Consider the following 19,549-nt stretch of genomic DNA (forward strand, 5'->3'; position numbering starts at 1 on the left):
GTGATGATTGATCATGAACACCAAATTCAATTTTGAGTTCCTTCTTTTTTCTTTTGCATGAAGGTATTTGCACCACAATACCACAAACTTTACAGTGAGGTTTTCACGCACGTCACGTCTCTTTTGTTGTGTCTTTTGTTTACAGAAAATTGTGCAAACAAGAAAATCATAATCAGTGAACAGCAATTCTCTCGAAGAAAATGCCTTACTGATGGTAGAGGTCAGAGGTCATTGCATTTCTACTTAGAAAAGGGCTTCATTTCAGACGATGTAGCCTACCACACACTTACATCCAAGACCTGGTGTCATACAACCTGTCTACCCTCAATAGATAAAGTTCAATATACTGTAACTCTGATTTATAAATGGTTATTGTCTTGAGTCTCTACACTTTGTCTTACCTCCAGGAATAAATTAACTATTTGTTGACGACAGTGTATCAAATAATGAATAATCTTGTGCATTTGCAATGTAACACCACATAGAAACTCTTCAGCATACCGGGCAGTACGTTATATTAACCTTCAACCTGAAAAATTCAATACACACAGGAACCTTTACTAAATTAAAACGAGTAAACACTTATAAAGCAAAATTAAACAACAAAATACTGTGCTCTCTTTTGTCTTAGTCACAGAAAATGTTAGGCCTAGCCTACATCACAGTTTCCTCTACCCAAACCATTAAGCATAGTTTTACCTTTTTATTACTAGTTTTAATCCCAACTAAATATTTGCTCCAACCTTTTGGTTTCCATTTAATTTTGTAACCTAAAAATATGATGTGCACACTGCAGTGCATACCAAAAATCAGTCCACCAAACTGGTAAAAAAAAATAAACAGCATAAAACACTGCATGACTGTATCGGTGCTCATGAATGTAGGGAGCCACAACTTAGTGGTCACTTCACTCTAAAAGTCAACCAACAAACAACAAAACACAGCAGCAGCCTACCTTTTATCGAAGTCACGTGGTCGTCCAGAGAAGTTATTAGTCCATGGGCGTCTTCCGTGTGCGGGATAGACCATAATAGGAACAGGCTCGTGGGCTTCGACTGTCACCAGCGTCGCCAGGGGAACTCCCGCGCTGTCCGGTTGTGTAGTCCCCATAGAGTGTAAAAAGAACAAAAGTTGTAAAAAAAAATAATAATAATTTGTCCCTCATCTTCCGGTGAAGAGCCGTCCCATGGTCCAGACAGAGTTGCTACATCGAGGTAAGTAAATTCACCAGTAGTAAGCTAGTTTCAGCTAAAGTCCGAGCGCTTTGCTAACTCTCTGCTTGCTGCTCTAACAAACAGTTTACAGCTAACAAATAATCAAGTAGCTAGTAGTTGTCTGCACATTCGACAGGTAGCCTACTTTCTACATCAGATTACCTGGCTCATAATCCAAGAAAAGTCACACACTCCGTCGGCTCAAGTGTTCAAACAGCCAGTCTCGTTACTTTCTTCACTCATTTCGCTCATTTCCCCCCTCCCCTCCTGTTTCTCCTCAACCACTACCTCCCCGCACGCACTTCACGTCAGTCAATTAACGCCTTAGCAACGGCTAATGATGTCCTCACTTACACAAATAACTATTTTATCAAAAGAAATGGGAAACAAAATCCCATTGATCACTACAGCATTTTAAAACTTTGGTAACACTTTACAATAAGGTTCCCTTTAGTTAGTACATTATTAAGCATTAATTAACTGTTTACAGATATATTAACAATCATTATTATGTATTACTTAGGGTTGGGAAACACATTAATTAATGTAGCCTATTAATAAGCAGTTAATTAATGTTTACTACTCAAAGTTAGTTAATAAATTAAAAGTTGAATAATATAATTAGTTATCATTATGTATGCATTACTCAGCATTACTTAACACATTAGTTTATATAAATGCTTAGTAATGTATTAGTGTAAAGTGTTACCAAAACTTTTTTTTGTTTTTCAGAACAGAACATTTTTATTCATTAACAATGACATCCATGACATTTTTTATCACCCATTGCAAACTATATTATAACCTTTGTATTTTTTAAGTGATCTTATAGGCTATATTAATTACAGAATCTGAATCTGAATCTCTTTATTGTCATTGCTTAACACAACACACTTGAGGTAGCAGCTCTTGATTCAATGCAGTTTAAAGTGCAACTAAAAAGTATTGTTAAAAACAAAGCAACCATGAACAACAAGTAAAAAAAAAACAAGGACAGTTATTTAAAAGGAAGGTGTAAAAAATGTTCAGAATAAAACAAAACACTGCAATATTGCACAGACAACAAAAATTATACATATTTTGACTGGGCTACATGTTGTTAGGCTGTTGAAATGGGTTATTTACAGTACTTCCCCCCTTGTACTTTGTTCATTTGATCAACCACTACCTTCCCCCATGCACCACGCGTCAGTCAATTAACGAGCAACGACTAATGATGTTCTTACTTACACAAATAACAATTTTATCAAAAGAAACAGGAAATAAAATACCATTGACCACTTTAGCATTTTTAAACTTTTTTGTTTTTCAAAACAGTCTTAACATTTGTATTCATTAACAATGACACCCATGACATTTTTTTATCGCCTATTGCAAACTATAGGCCTATCTATTTGAACCTTTGTTCTTTTAAAGTCATCCTACCTTTGTAGGCTATTTATTAATTACAGAATCTGAATCTGAATCTCTTTATTGTCATTGTTTGAGGTATTAGCTCTCGATTCAATGCAGTTTAAAGTGCAACTAAAAAGTAGGCTATTGTTAAAAGCAACCATGAACAACAAGTAAACAAAACAACAACAAAAAACAAGGACAGAAAAATGTTGATATTGCACAGACAACAAAAATTATACATATTTTGACTGGGCTACATGTTGTTAGGCTGTTGAAATGGGTTGTTTACTTGCCCCATTGCACTCTGTTCATTGGACAGATTGAAGGAGCCACCCCCTGCCTTTGATATAGCTTAAGGTAAGGTCAGGCCAACTCCAGAGGTAGTAGAAAGCACCGATTTGACTTGAGTCTGATAAAACCGTAGGCAGACTTTTTGTGTGGTTTCAAGGGCCCAATCAAAAAAGTACAGACCCGAACTGTCTCTTTTTGGTTTGCAGGACAGTCGTCTAATATTGCTGTGTCAGGATACAGAAGTCAGCCTATGACAGTGACTCGGCACGTGGTCGTGTTAGGAATGGGGAAAAAACTTTCCCTGAACCAGTCAAACCACTTCTATTCCTGGAACGAAGTAAGGCTGGTAAGTACCTCCTTTCTATAGCTGAGAGGCTATAGCAAGAGATCTTGGTACAACTTTAATCACTTTAATGGAAGCTAACATTCACTTCAGGTAGCTAAAATGGCACAGAGAGAAATTCTGCTGGACAAGAAGTCAATTTGTTGTTCTGTCTGTCTGGATCTACTGAAGGATCCAGTGATTATTCCCTGTGGACACAGCTACTGCTTCAACTGTATTAAAACCCACTGGGGTGGAAAAGATGGGAAGAAAATCTACAGCTGCCCTCAGTGTAGGAAGAACTTCACACCAAGACCTGACCTGGTGAAAAACACCATGTTAGCAGCTTTAGTGGAGGAGCTGAAGAAGACTGGACTCCAAGCTGCTCCTGCTGATCACTGCTATGCTGGACCTGAAGATGTGGCCTGTGATTTCTGCACTGGGAGAAAACTCAAAGCTGTCAAGTCCTGTCTGCAATGTCTGGTCTCTTATTGTGAGAAACACCTGCAGCCTCATCATGATTCCCCAGCCTTTGAAAAACACAAGCTGGTGGAGCCCTCCAAGAAGCTCCAGGAGAACATCTGCTCTCGTCATGATGAAGTGATGAAGATGTTCTGCCGCACTGATCAGAAGTGTATCTGTTATAAAAGCGATGACACAGTCTCAGCTGCAGCAGAAAGGACTGAGAGGCAGAGAGAGCTGGCGCAACAAAACATCCAGCAGAGAATCCAGGACAGAGAGAAAGATGTGAAGGTGCTTCAACAGGAGGTGGAGGCCATCAATGGCTCTGCTGATAAAGCAGTGGGAGACAGTGAGAAGATCTTCACTCAGCTGATCCGTCTCATGGAGAAAAGAAGCTCTGAGCTGAAGCAGCAGATCAGATCCCAGCAGGAAACTCAAGTGAGTGGAGTCAAAGAGCTTCAGAAGAAGCTGGAGCAGGAGATCACTGAGCTGAAGAGCAAAGACGCTGAGCTGAAGCTGCTGTCACACACAGAGGATCACACCCAGTTTCTACACAACTACCCCTCACTGTCAGCACTCAGTCCATCTACACACTCATCCAGCATCAATATCCGTCCTCTCAGACACTTTGAGGATGTGACAGCAGCTGTGTCAGAGCTCAGAGATAAACTACAGGACCTTCTGAGAGACACATGGACAAACATCTCACTGACACCAACTGGAGTGGATGTTTTACTGTCACCACCAGAGCCCAGGACCAGAGCTGACTTCTTGAGATATTCAAGGGAAATCACATTGGATCCAAACACAGCACACACAGAACTATTATTATCTGAAGACAGGAAAGCAACACGAGGTGAAGATCAGTCTTATTCTAGTCACCCAGACAGATTCACTGACTGGTCACAGGTCCTGAGTAGAGAGAGTCTTACTGGACGTTGTTACTGGGAGGTGGAGTGGAGAGTAGGAGCATCTGTAGCAGTCACATACGAGAATATCAGCAGAGCAGGGGATGAGAGTTTGCTTGGCTACAATGACAAATCGTGGTCATTATTTTATGACCACAACAACTTCACATTTTGGTTCAACAAGATCCAGACTCCAGTCTCAGGTCCTCAGTCCTCCAGAGTAGGAGTGTACCTGGATCACAGAGCAGGTATTCTGTCCTTCTACAGCGTCTCTGAAACCATGACTCTCCTCCACAGAGTCCAGACCACATTCACTCAGCCTCTACATGCTGGAGTTGGGCTTGGTTATGAAGCCACAGCAGAGTTGTGTAAGGTCAAATAGGCGTGAGTTGAAATGTCGGTTTTATTTGCTTTGTGTCTGTAAATGTCTCTGTGTTTGTTGCTAAGAGTCATCAACACAAGAGGGCGCCATCCTCCTGCTGACCAGATTGGTCAAGGAGTTTAAAGCTCCTCAACTCACTGTGTACACAAATGTAGTCATATTTTCTCTAATGATTAGTGTTGATAAAGTTTTGACAGTCAAAATGATTCTTTCATGCAATAAGCAGAAATGTTGCTATTACCTGTGCTAGATTGATTATGTCTCTGTAATTGGGGGGATCATCTCTTCTTTCTGACTCAAAAACATCACATGTTTTATGTTTTCTTTTGTTTGATTATGTCGTTTTGGGATGTGTGTGTGTATATGTGTTCGTGTGAAGGTTGTTTTCTCATTTATGCCGCTATGTGAAGACACTTTTGTCTCAATACTGCAAAATGTAAAACACTGATATGATGGGAATTGAACACTGAAGTGTGATACCTATTATTGCAAACATGCAGGAGTATCTGATTGAGTGAACTGCTTTATTTTATTTGGGTAAACTTGGATAGGTTAAAAATATATTTCTATTCTATATGAATATAGGTTCTTCCAGACCTCTCAGATGGTCCATACTTGCTCACTGTTTCTTTCACGATGGTTGATCATGAACATTGACTTTTCTTTTTTTGCATTAATATATTTGCACCAAAATACCCCAAACTTTACTGTCTATATATATTCTGCGTTTTATCAAATTAACTCCCACCACGTTGTAAAGTTCAAATCTTTTGTTGTTCCAACTCATTATATGTTTTGGTTTACACTTAAAGCACATGTCTATAATTTGTATAAAAAGATATTAGATGAATAAACTTAACATGAATAAAGCAGAAAAAAAGAAAGTTATATTGAGTCTCGGCTTTTACTCTGGAAATCAACATGTTCCTGTTGCTAAGTCCCTGCACTTAGATAACTCTATCAATATTTCATCTGTTGTATTTGATCAATGAAAGGCAATAAAAACTTCAATGGAACTGCATTTCCGGGTGACGTAGAAGATGATTGTGACAAGAAATCTAATAATACATTTTCTAGACCCAGAGATCTTGAAAAGAGTTTATCACCAAATGCTGAGATTATTAATCTTTTCATGAGCAGGGCACAACTCCTCCTACTGGAACAAAGTCTAACCCTCCCTCTTCTTCCTGTACTCAAACACAGTGAGCTCCACCCTGTTCATGTGTTTCCTTGTTCCCTCCCCTTCAGATCTACAGTTTGAAGATGGGTGGAACCAACATGTGGTGAGGAGGAAGAGCTGACAGACCCCGTTCACTGCAGAGACACATGTTGTTTAGATCAGAGCTCCAACTAGTTTCACTTCTGAGCAACAGAAACTCAGACAGTCGTCGCCTGTGAGAGGTGAAATGGCGCAGAAAGGAGTTCATCTGGACCAGGAGAACTTCTCTTGTTCCATCTGTCTGGATCTACTGAAGGATCCAGTGACTATTCCCTGTGGACACAGCTACTGCTTCAACTGTATTAAAACCCACTGGGATGGAGAGGATGGGAAGAAAATCTACAGCTGTCCTCAGTGTAGGCAGACATTCACACCAAGACCTGACCTGGTGAAAAACACCATGTTTGCTGCTTTAGTGGAGGAGCTGAAGAAGACTGGACTCCAAGCTGCTCCTGCTGATCACTGCTATGCTGGACCTGAAGATGTGGCCTGTGATGTCTGCACTGGGAGAAAACTCAAAGCGGTCAAGTCCTGTCTGCAATGTTTGGCCTCTTATTGTGAGAAACACCTGCAGCTTCATTATGATGTAGCTCCATTGAAGAAGCACAAGCTGGTGGAGCCCTCCAAGAAGCTCCAGGAGAACATCTGCTCTCGTCATGATGAGGTGATGAAGATGTTCTGCCGCACTGATCAGCAGTGTATCTGTTATCTCTGCTCTGTGGATGAACATGAAGGCCACAAAACAGTCTCAGCTGCAGCAGAAAGGACTGAGAGGCAGAGAGAGCTGGAGCTGAGTCGACAAAAAATCCAGCAGAGAATCCAGGACACAGAGAAAGATGTGAAGGTGCTTCAACAGGAGGTGGAGGCCATCAACGGCTCTGCTGATAAAGCAGTGGAGGACAGTGAGAAGATCTTCACTCAGCTGATCCGTCTCATGGAGAAAAGAAGCTCTGAGCTGAAGCAGCAGATCAGATCCCAGCAGGAAACTCAAGTGAGTGGAGTCAAAGAGCTTCAGAAGAAGCTGGAGCAGGAGATCACTGAGCTGAAGAGGAAAGACGCTGAGCTGAAGCTGCTGTCACACACAGAGGATCACACCCAGTTTCTACACAACTACCCCTCACTGTCAGCACTCAGTCCATCTACACACTCATCCAGCATCAATATCCGTCCTCTCAGACACTTTGAGGACGTGACAGCAGCTGTGTCAGAGCTCAGAGATAAACTACAGGACCTTCTGAGAGACACATGGACAAACATCTCACTGACAGTGACTCAAGTGGATGTTTTACTGTCACCACCACCAGAGCCCAGGACCAGAGCTGACTTCTTAAGATATTCACAGGAAATCACACTGGATCCAAACACAGCACACAGCAAACTGTTATTATCTGAGGGAAACAGAAAGGTAACAAATATGGGTGAAGGTAATTCTTATTCTAGTCACCCAGATAGATTCACTACATGGCCTCAGGTCCTGAGTAGAGAGAGTCTGACTGGACGTTGTTACTGGGAGGTGGAGTGGCGAGGAGGAATTGATGTAGCAGTCGCATACAAGAATATCAGCAGAGCAGGGTATGAAAGTTGGTTTGGGGGTAGTGACAAATCTTGGGCGTTACGTTGTGACAACAGTTTCATATTTTGGTTCAACAAGATCCAGACTCCAGTCTCAGGTCCTCATTCCTCCAGAGTAGGAGTGTACCTGGATCACAGAGCAGGTATTCTGTCCTTCTACAGCGTCTCTGAAACCATGACTCTCCTCCACAGAGTCCAGACCACATTCTCCCAGCCTCTACATGCTGGATTTTATATTTACCAGCCTAATAAATCCACAGCAGAGTTGTGTAAACTTAAATAGACAAAGATCCTTGAAGGTGCAGTTGAGTGAAGTTTTTCCTCGTCTTCCTGCAGTGACCATCACAGCAGGTGAACAATAACTGAAATCTAAAAACAGATGCATAACACAAGAGGGCGCCGTCCTCCTGCTGACCAGGGAGGCAGTGGAGGTTAAAGCTTCTCAACTCACTGTGTACGAAGGTACACAACATATTCATATTTTGTCATATATCATGGTCAGTGGTTGTAAAGTGTTGACAGTCAAAATGATTCAGAAATAATATTTTTCCTGTGCTAGTGTAGCTGATGTTATTCTGGTCCTCTGCGTTGTGTTTGGTATGGACTGCCCCAGTTGGGGTTCAAACCCTGGTGTCCCGCATGGTGGGCGATGTGTTAAGGCTGTTCTCTCATTTCTGTTGCTATGTGAGGACACTTTTGTCTCAATACTGCAAAACCTAAATCACTGTGACAGTGGCTGGCTGTTTTCAGGTCCTGAGTAGAGAGAGTCTGACTGGACGTTGTTACTGGGAGGTGGAGAGGAAGAAGGATTCGTTAAAGTAGCAGTCGCTACAAGAATATCAGTAGAGCAGGGGGGGAGGATGATTGTCAATTTGGATGTATTGACAAATCTTGGATGTTAGATTTTAATTGTTTCGACAATAGTTTCACATTTAGGTTCAACAAGATCCAGACTACAGTCTCAGGTCCTCAGTCCTCCAGAGTAGGAGTGTACCTGGATCACAGAGCAGGTATTCTGTCCTTCTACAGCATCTCTGAAACCATGACTCTCCTCCACAGAGTCCAGACCACATTCACTCAGCCTCTACATGCTGGAGTTGGGCTTAGTTGGTTTGAAAGAGACACAGCAGAGTTGTGTAAACTCAAATAGACAAAGATCATTGAAGGTGCAGTTGGTTAAAATCTGTATTTTAGTTCATCACTTTCTTTAGTCTCCATGTTTGTTGCTAAAAGCTCATTGCTGTTGTGTCTCTGCACGGCACAGAGATCACCTGTCAATCAAACATTGTGGGCGGGACTTTGACCTCTTGTCATTTCTTGTTGTGTTGATGTTTGAGTTTGTTGAGGTGGAGCTGGAGCCGTGAAGGAGATCACTGCTCATGATGATGTTTCTTTACCTAAACTCACATTTCTCCATGAAAATAGAAACTTCTCTTTAACTTCTAAATGTTTGTTGGATATTTGTTAGGTCTTAATGTGTAAATTATCAGACCTTCCTTTATCACTGAGGTTTGTTCTCACATTCACATTATGTTAGGTTAGGGGGATAAGAGGTCTATTTTGACATGAAATATATATTTGTTTTGTTTGATAGTGTTTTGGGGGTGTTTTTACATTGTTTTTTCATTTATTCGTTTATGTGAAGATACTTCTCAATCTTGTAAAACTTAAATTCACTGTGTGCGTGTGTATGATCCCTGTTGTTAAAAACATAGTAGATGATTGAGTGGACTGCTTTATTTCATTTTGGTAAACTTAGATAGTGGTTTGTTTATATAGTATAGGTTGGAAATGCATTTCTATTTTAGAGTTTATTTAAGAAACGTCCAGGCCTGTGAGATGATCCAGGACTGACACCACAATACCACTATATTCTGCTGTTTTATCATTTTTTGTTCCACTTCAGCTCATTTTGTGTGTGTATTTTATAATATACGCATGTGTTCATTCTATAAAGATACTGTATTAATAAACTTGTCATGAATAATACAAAAAAAGAGTTTTCATTCAACAAATTTAGGCGACATATTTCTAGTGTGTCTGTACCTAACTCTCTATGCTAAATTGAAAGCAACATGAAACTTGGCGGCACCAAGTGCCTGTAAGTTGTACTGCATCTGAACCCTTTTTAAAGTTTTGTCATCTTCACATTCCTCTGGACCTTCTCCCATTGAATGAATAACCTCACACAAGCTGTTTTATAGAAAAATACTTCAGAATTGTGCTATGCAATTTTGACCATTGTTAGAGACATCTATCAATACCAGAACATGCTATATCAATTAAAAGACAAATTGCATGTAAGGCACACTCACAGCTGAGCTCAACTGAACTGAGAAAGGAATGAATCAGTTCATTAAGTGATTCCATTCAGTACATTCACTCGAAAGATTAGTTCATTTGACCGAATCGTTCCTAAACGACACAACGCTACTTGCTCTTAGAACTGTGTGAAACTGACTTGCAGACCTGCGCTTTCTTTCAGCCTTTGCCGGTGGTGCAAGCAGAGGCCACTGAATTCATGGATTCAATGTATATATGCCTATGGCTGAGCTGTTCAGGGCGGAAGGGGCCGCTTTTACAATTAAAGCACATGTCTAGGCTATATTTTATACACACAAAGATATTAGACGAATGAAATTGACGTGAATAAAGCAATATATATATATATATATATATATTGAGACTCGGCTTTTACTCAGGAAATAAACATGTTTCTGTTGCTAACTCCCTGTGCTTAGATTAATCTATCAATATTTCATCTATTGTATATGATCCGTGAAAGGCAATAGAAACTTCAATGGAACTGCATTTCCACGTGACGTGAAAGATGATTGAAAAGAAATCCAATAATGCACTTTCTAAACCCAGAGATCTTGAAAAGAGTTTATCACCAAATGTTGTGATGATCAGTCTTTTCAAATGAAATGAGCAGGACAGTAAATAAAAGGTTAAACATACAGTATCAAACTGCTCCTCCTACTGGAACAAAGTCCAACCTGATCACCTCCCTCTTCTTCCTGCTCCCAAACACAGTGAGCTCCACCCTGTTCATGTGTTTCCTTGTTCCCTCCCCTTCAGATCTCCAGTTTGAAGATGGGTGGAACCAACATGTGGTGAAGAGGAGGAACTGACAGGCCCCGTTCACTGCAGAGACACATGTTGTTGAGATCAGAGCTCAAACTAGTTTGACTTCTGAGCAACAGAAACTCAGACAGTCATCATCTGTGAGAGGTGAAATGGCGCAGAAAGGAGTTCATCTGGACCAGGAGACCTTCTCTTGTTCCATCTGTCTGGATCTACTGAAGGATCCAGTGACTATTCCCTGTGGACACAGCTACTGCTTCAACTGTATTAAAACCCACTGGGATAAAGAGGATGGGAGGAAAATCTACAGCTGTCCTCAATGTAGGAAGAACTTCACACCAAGACCTGACCTGGTGAAAAACACCATGTTAGCAGCTTTAGTGGAGGAGCTGAAGAAGACTGAACTCCAAGCTGCTCCTGCTGATCACTGCTATGCTGGACCTGAAGATGTGGCCTGTGATGTCTGCACTGGGAGAAAACTCAAAGCTGTCAAGTCCTGTCTGCAATGTTTGGCCTCTTATTGTGAGAAACACCTGCAGCTTCATTATGATGTGGCTCCATTGAAGAAGCACAAGCTGGTGGAGCCCTCCAAGAAGCTCCAGGAGAACATCTGCTCTCGTCATGATGAGGTGATGAAGATGTTCTGCCGCACTGATCAGCAGTGTATCTGTTATCTCTGCTCTGTGGATGAACATAAAGGCCACGACACAGTCTCAGCTGCAGCAGAAAGGACTGAGAGGCAGAGAGAGCTGGAGCTGAGTCGACAGAAGATCCAGCAGAGAATCCAGGACACAGAGAAAGATGTGAAGGTGCTTCAACAGGAGGTGGAGGCCATCAATGGCTCTGCTGATAAAGCAGTGGAGGACAGTGAGAAGATCTTCACTCAGCTGATCCGTCTCATGGAGAAAAGAAGCTCTGAGCTGAAGCAGCAGATCAGATCCCAGCAGGAAACTCAAGTGAGTGGAGTCAAAGAGCTTCAGAAGAAGCTGGAGCAGGAGATCACTGAGCTGAAGAGGAAAGACGCTGAGCTGAAGCTGCTGTCACACACAGAGGATCACACCCAGTTTCTACACAACTACCCCTCACTGTCAGCACTCAGTCCATCTACACACTCATCCAGCATCAATATCCGTCCTCTCAGACACTTTGAGGATGTGACAGCAGCTGTGTCAGAGCTCAGAGACAAACTACAGGACCTTCTGAGAGACACATGGACAAACATCTCACTGACAGAGACTCAAGTTGATGTTTTACTGTCACCACCAGAGCCCAGGACCAGAGCTGACTTCTTAAGATATTCACAGGAAATCACACTGGATCCAAACACAGCACACAGACAACTGTTATTATCTGAGGGAAACAGGAAAGCAACACGAGGTAAAGCTCAGTCTTATTCTAGTCACCCAGACAGATTCACCTCATGTGCTCAGGTCCTGAGTAGAGAGAGTCTGACTGGACGTTGTTACTGGGAGGTGGAGAGGAGAGAGGGGGGAGTTTATGTAGCAGTCGCATACAAGAATATCAGCAGAGCAGGGGATGAAAGTTGGTTTGGGGGTAGTGACAAATCTTGGGCATTACGTTGTGACAACGATTTCATATTTTGGTTCAACAAGATCCAGACTCCAGTCTTAGGTCCTCGGTCCTCCAGAGTAGGAGTGTACCTGGATCACAGAGCAGGTATTCTGTCCTTCTATAGCGTCTCTGAAACCATGACTCTCCTCCACAGAGTCCAGACCACATTCACTCAGCCTCTACATGCTGGGGTTCGGCTTTACTGTGCTTATGGAGACACAGCAGAGTTGTGTAAACTCAAATAGACAAAGATCATTGAAGGTGCAGTTGAGTGAAGTTTTTCCTCATCTTGCTGCAGTGAACATCACAGCAGGTGAACAACTGAAATCTGATAACTGATGCTCAACACAAGAGGGCGCCGTCCTTCTGCTTAGGTAGTTAAAGCTCCTCAACTCACTGTGTACACACAACTTATTCATATTCATATTTAGTCATATATCATGGTCAGTGGTGGTAAAGTGTTGAGTCAAAATGATTCAGAAATGCTTTTTCTTGTGCTTGATTGATTACATCATTTGGAAGTGTATGTGTTAAGGTTGTTCTCTCATAAATGCTTCTATGTGAAGACACTTTTGTCGCAATATTGCAAAACTTAAATCACTGATATGATGAGTACTGGACACTGAAGTATGATAGACATTATTACAAACATGCAGGGGTAGCTGATGGAGTGAACTACTTTATTTCATTTTGGTAAACTTACATAGCCTAATGGTTTTGCTGACTCCATTAAAAGAATTGACACCACAATACCACTATATTCTGCTGTTTTATCATTTTTTGTTCCACTTCAGCTCATTTTGTGTGTGTATTTTATAATATAAGCATGTGTTCATTCTATAAAGATACTGTCTTAATAAACTTATCATGAATAATACAAAAAAAGAGTTTTCATTCAACAAATTTAGGCAACATATTTCTAGTGTGTCTGTATCTAACTCTCTATGCTAAATTGAAAGCAACATGAAACTTGGCGGCACCAAGTGCCTGTAAGACGTACTGCATCTGAACCCTTTTTAAAGTTTTGTCATCTTCACATATCTCTGGACCTTCTCCCATTGAATGAATAACCTCACACAAGCTGTTTTATAGAAAAATACTTCAGAATTGTGCCATGCAATTTTGACCATTGTTAGAGACATCTATCAATACCAGAACATGCTGTATCAATTACAGTAAAAGACAAATTGCATGTAAGGCACACTCACAGCTGAGCTCAACTGAACTGAAAGGAATGAATCAGTTCATGAAGTGATTCCATTCAGTCCATTCACTCAAAAGATTAGTTCATTTGACCGAATCGTTCCTAAACGACACAACACTACTCGCTAGTAGCACTGTGTGAACTGACTTGCAGACCTGCACTTTCTTTCAGCCTTTGCCGGTGGGGCAAGCAGAAGCCACTGAATTCATGGATTCGATATATATATGCCTATGGCTGAGCTGTTCAGGGCGGAAGGGGCCACTTTTACAATTAAAGCATGTCTAGGCTATATTTTATACACACAAAGATATTAGACGAATAAACTTGACATGAATAAAGCAAAAAAAATGATATTGAGACTCGGCTTTTACTGTGGAAATAAACATGTTTCTGTTCCTACCTCCCTGTGCTTAGATTAATCTATCAATATTTCATCTATTGTATTTGATCCATGAAAGGCAATAGAAACTTCAATGGGACTGCATTTCTACGTGACGTAAAAGATGATTGAAAAGAAATCCAATAATGCATTTTCTAAACCCAGACATCTTGAAAAGAGTTTATCACCAAATGCTGAGATGATCAGTCTTTTCAAATGAAATGAGCAGGACAGTAAATAAAAGGTTAAAGCAGTACTAAAGAACTTTCAGTTTTGGTTGAGTTTGGCGGCGCCTGTGGACCAAAGCGGTAGTGTTTTGCCTGAAGGAAGACTCCATTTCCCATGAACACTAGCGTGAAGCCCTGTAAATATCCTGCATTAAAATGAACAGAAGACATCAAAACTAAGTTTCTGTTTCCAGTGGATCATTTCAAAGTGAAAACACAAACAGAATCCATTGCTAGAGTGCTGTTTTGCCTGTTCCCTCCTTGTTGTGACTCGCAAAAGTGAAAGTGAAGGAAGACTCCATTTCCCATGAACACTAGCGTGAGAGCAGGGTTCCTACCATGCTCCTTAAAGCTGCTTAGTGCCAGAGAAAGAGATACAGACCCCCTCAGACCATGACAGAGGTGTCATTCAACTTGTTGTAAGTCGATGTATCATCACAAAAGTTATGAAAATATTTTATGAAGGTTGAAAAGTTCCTTAGTGTCGCTTTAAACATACAGTATCAAACTGCTCCTCCTACTGGAACAAAGTCCAACCTGATCACCTCCCTCTTCTTCCTGCTCTCAAACACAGTGAGCTCCACCCTGTTCATGTGTTTCCTTGTTCCCTCCCCTTCAGATCTACAGTTTGAAGATGGGTGGAACCAACATATGGTGAAGAGGAGGAGCTGACAGGCCCCGTTCACTGCAGAGACACATGTTGTATAGATCAGAGCTCAAACTAGTTTAACTTCTGGGCAACAGAAACTCAGACAGTCGTCGTCAGTGAGAGGTGAAATGGCGCAGAAAGGAGTTCATCTGGACCAGGAGACCTTCTCTTGTTCCATCTGTCTGGATCTACTGAAGGATCCAGTGACTATTCCCTGTGGACACAGCTACTGCTTCAACTGTATTAAAACCCACTGGGATGGAGAGGATGGGAAGAAAATCCACAGCTGCCCTCCGTGTAGGAAGAACTTCATACAAAGACCTTACCTGGTGAAAAGCACCATGTTAGCAGCTTTAGTGGAGGAGCTGAAGAAGACTGAACTCCAAGCTGCTCCTGCTGATCACTGCTATGCTGGACCTGAAGATGTGGCCTGTGATGTCTGCACTGGGAGAAAACTCAAAGCTGTCAAGTCCTGTCTGCAATGTTTGGCCTCTTATTGTGAGAAACACCTGCAGCTTCATTATGATGTAGCTCCATTGAAGAAGCACAAGTTGGTGGAGCCCTCCAAGAAGCTCCAGGAGAACATCTGCTCTCGTCATGATGAGGTGATGAAGATGTTCTGCCGCACTGATCAGCAGTGTATCTGTTATCTCTGCTCTGTGGATGAACATAAAGGCCACGACACAGTCTCAGCTGCAGCAGAAAGGACTGAGAGGCAGAGAGAGCTGGAGCTGAGTCGACAAAAAATCCAGCAGAGAATCCAGGACACAGAGAAAGATGTGAAGGTGCTTCAACAGGAGGTGGAGGCCATCAATGGCTCTGCTGATAAAGCAATGGAGGACAGTGAGAAGATCTTCACTCAGCTGATCCGTCTCATGGAGAAAAGAAGCTCTGAGCTGAAGCAGCAGATCAGATCCCAGCAGGAAACTCAAGTGAGTGGAGTCAAAGAGCTTCAGAAGAAGCTGGAGCAGGAGATCACTGAGCTGAAGAGGAAAGACGCTGAGCTGAAGCTGCTGTCACACACAGAGGATCACACCCAGTTTCTACACAACTACCCCTCACTGTCAGCACTCAGTCCATCTACACACTCATCCAGCATCAATATCCGTCCTCTCAGACACTTTGAGGATGTGACAGCAGCTGTGTCAGAGCTCAGAGATAAACTACAGGACCTTCTGAGAGACACATGGACAAACATCTCACTGACAGTGACTGAAGTGGATGTTTTACTGTCACCACCACCAGAGCCCAGAACCAGAGCTGACTTCTTAAGACAGGGCTATTCAATTACAAATTCAGTGGGGCCAGATTTTAAAACTGAGACCTTAACTGGGCCGGACATTTTTCAGCGGTCAATAAGAAGGTTATGACAAATGAGGGGCATTTTTAAAACCCAGCATTAGCTATTAAAAACAAATCTACACAGCCAGAAAAAAAGAGAATAAGCCAATAAAAGTACCTAGTGATAGTAGTAGTAAAGGTGTAGCTGTTAATGCTTTGAATTGGAGGTTTTTTTTATGAACTAAAAGTTTCCTGAGGCCTACTGTCCTCTGAGTTTCCACTGAGGTTTACAGCAGGGGGTTATGTAAATCACTAAATGTAGGCTAGTCTTAAAATTAGGCCTAGAGATGAACAAAGATATTTTGATTGGTGAAAAACAAGGAGCAAAAAGCCATTTTGGGCAAATTACTTTGGGAAAGTATTTTATTACGGATTATTCCTTTGAAAGGTAGCTATCCTAATCAAGTTACTGTTCTGATTCCATTGCAAGTATTTAGTTGCGTTAAAATTAAAATATTGGTTACTTCATTCCCTCAAAAAGAAAAAAAAAAAGGACAGCGGAGCATGGCGTGCTGTCACTGCGTGGACGGTGTTCATGTGTGACTGAAAGGAGTGGAGAGACTGGTGGAGTATTAACCAGCCACCACGGTTTATTGTTGGCTGATGGGAGCTGAGGATCGGTCAGCGTGCTCTCCACAAACACCGTGTCGTGCCAATGCGGCCCCCGCTGGAGTGTGAGGTCCGTCGGTCCTGGACGGACGGGGAGACTTTCTCTCGCTGACCTGTAGCGCTGCGCACCACAGGACCACGGAGGGCCGCCTGCGCCTCAGCCTCCGCCGCGGTGAAGCCTCCCGCTCCGTGACGAGCGGCTGTGGCCCGACACGACGTTTCTGGAGAGCAGCTGACCGACCGAGCCTCGGTTCGACCGGTAACTTTCAAAACAGCGCACTGACTGGGTGGGTGGGTTGTGTGTTGCTAGGCTGCGTTGAGTGGTGCATTCACTGTCTGACCTACAGTAGGGATTTTGAGTTCTCGAAAAACGTGTTTCCCTCGGTGTCTTTTTTTTTTTTTTTTTTGGGGTCAGGACGAGCCGGGCCACTCGGACATTGGTTCGGGGCCGGATGTGGCCCGCGGGCCGCCAATTGAATAGCCCTGTCTTAAGATATTCACAGGAAATCACACTGGATCCGAACACAGAAAACACACGTCTGTTATCTGAGGGAGACAGAAAAGTAACATTAATGGGTACAGATCAGTCTTATCCTAGTCACCCAGACAGATTTACTACATATCCTCAGGTCCTGAGTAGAGAGAGTCTGACTGGACGTTGTTACTGGGAGGTGGAGTGGAGAGGAGGAATTTTTGTAGCAGTCGCATACAAGAATATCAGCAGAGAAAGTTGGTTTGGAGGTAATGACAAATCTTGGGCGTTACGTTGTGACAATGGTTTCACATTTTGTTTCAACAAGATCGGCACCCCAGTCTCAGGTCCTCAGTCCTCCAGAGTAGGAGTGTACCTGGATCACAGAGCAGGTATTCTGTCCTTCTACAGCGTCTCTGAAACCATGACTCTCCTCCACAGAGTCCAGACCACATTCACTCAGCCTCTACATGCTGGAGTTCGAGTTTTCCAGTCTACTGGAGACACAGCAGAGTTGTGTAAACTCAAATAGACAAAGATCATTGTAGGTGCATTTGAGTGAAGTTTTTCCTCGTCTTCCTGCAGTGACCATTACAGCAGGTGAACAACTGACATCTGAAAACTGATGCTCAACACAAGAGGGCGCCGTCCTCCTGCTGACCAATAAGGTAGTGGAGGTTAAAGCTCCTCAACTCTCTGTGTACACACAACTTATTCATATTTTGTCATATATCATGGTCAGTGGTGATGACAGTCAAAATGATTCAAAAATAATGTTTTTTCTTGTGCTAGATTAATTATGTCATTTGGAAGTGTGTGTATCAGTGTATGTGTTAAGGCTGTTCTCTCATTTATGCTGCTATGTGAGGACACTTTTGTCTCGATATAGCAAAACTTAAATCATGATGAGAACTGAGCACTTGTGATACACTGTGATACACATTATTATACATTATTATTATATTATTAGTGAACTGCTTTATTTTATTTTTGGTACACTTACATACTGTTTTGTTGATATAGTATTGGTTCAAACTGTATTGTTACTAACTTCCAGACATCTCAGATAATCCATGCTTGCTCACTGTCTCTATGAATAAAACCATGATGATGCTTTTCTAATGCAAGTCCTACTGTATTGTAACGTTCTGTTCTTTTTCATCCTATTTAATCTCTTTTTATGTTTTATCTTATACTTAAAACAACTGTATATGTTTTATACATACAACGACACTTAACCAATAAGCTTGTGAATAAAACAAAACAAAAAACACATTGAGAGTTTGCTTTTGCTCTGAAAGAAAACATGTTTATGATGTTTCTTCGGACCAGCCAGCAGGGCAGAGTTCAACACAGAAAAGTAGCTTTATTGACTTCAGGGTGAGCAATACCCAACACAACAAACAAAAACATTCTATAGGCCCTAACCTTACCTTTCCAAATAGAAACAAACAAAAATACAGGGCACTAACCTAACCTTCTAATGTGAAACAAGAGAAAACAGAATTAGAACAAAAACAGGTTTCTCACCCCCACCACTGCCTAAAGATTCAAAGTTTACACAATCAACAATCACTTGAGACAAAAGACACAGGAGCTGGCTGGCTACAGTGAGGAGGATGGAGAGGCCATCTAAGCGGCTGGGTGGGAAACACATAGATTTTAACTTCATTCAGATATTCTCTTAACTTAAACTCAAAGGTTAAAGTGCAAGAACTGAGAGACTCAAAGAAGACAAGGATATGTTATGTTATGTTATTTAGATATTTAGATATTGGTTTGGTTTGTTTATATAGTGTTGGTTGAAAATACATTACTATTCTATAGATAGATAGATAGAGATAGAGATAGAGAATACTTTATTCATCCCTAGCAGGGAAATTCACGTTAGTCCAGTAGCTCATACAACAATGACAAAAAAGATGAACACAAAAATACATTTTAACAAGTGTTATATAAAACGATTGCAGCAGGAACAAATGATCTCTTAAATCTTTCTGTTCTGCAGGTCAGGGAGATGAGCCTTTTGCTTCGGCTGCTCCTCTGACCTGAGAGGGTTTTGTGTAGAGGGTGTTGGGGGTCACCCAGGATGGTCTTCAACTTACACCCCATCCTCCACTTAACCACAGCCTCTACCAGCTCCGCTCCCTCCCCCATCACAGAGCTACATTTTTTGATGAGCCTGTCTAATCTGTTCCTGTCCCTGACCTTGATGTTGTTACCCCAGCAGACAATAGCAAAGAA

General features: G+C 41.8%; 3 protein-coding genes across 3 annotated transcripts; all 3 read left to right on the top strand.

Moving 5' to 3' along the window:
- Nucleotides 1-1,186: 1,186 nt before the first annotated feature.
- Nucleotides 1,187-4,974, top strand: LOC311000086 (tripartite motif-containing protein 16-like protein; the record flags this gene model as incomplete). The annotated part of the gene is made up of 2 exons (XM_083990720.1): nt 1,187-1,214; nt 4,433-4,974. 2 exons carry the CDS (start codon nt 1,187-1,189, stop codon nt 4,972-4,974), a joined length of 570 nt encoding a protein of 189 aa, XP_083846846.1.
- A 1,406-nt stretch (nt 4,975-6,380) lies between these two features.
- LOC311001046 (tripartite motif-containing protein 16-like) lies at nt 6,381-8,048 on the top strand (the record flags this gene model as incomplete). Its single annotated transcript, XM_083992004.1, has 1 exon — nt 6,381-8,048. One exon carries the CDS (start codon nt 6,381-6,383, stop codon nt 8,046-8,048), a length of 1,668 nt encoding a protein of 555 aa, XP_083848130.1.
- A 2,956-nt stretch (nt 8,049-11,004) lies between these two features.
- Nucleotides 11,005-17,837, top strand: LOC311000087 (uncharacterized protein; the record flags this gene model as incomplete). Its single annotated transcript, XM_083990721.1, has 3 exons — nt 11,005-12,657; nt 15,039-16,181; nt 17,337-17,837. The coding sequence occupies 3 exons, from the start codon at nt 11,005-11,007 to the stop codon at nt 17,835-17,837; spliced, it is 3,297 nt and encodes a 1,098-aa protein (XP_083846847.1).
- Between the last annotated feature and the right edge of the window lie 1,712 nt (nt 17,838-19,549).

The sequence above is a fragment of the Trachurus trachurus genome (assembly GCF_905171665.1).
Source record: "Trachurus trachurus genome assembly, chromosome: 17".
NCBI classification, from domain to species: Eukaryota; Metazoa; Chordata; class Actinopteri; order Carangiformes; family Carangidae; genus Trachurus; species Trachurus trachurus.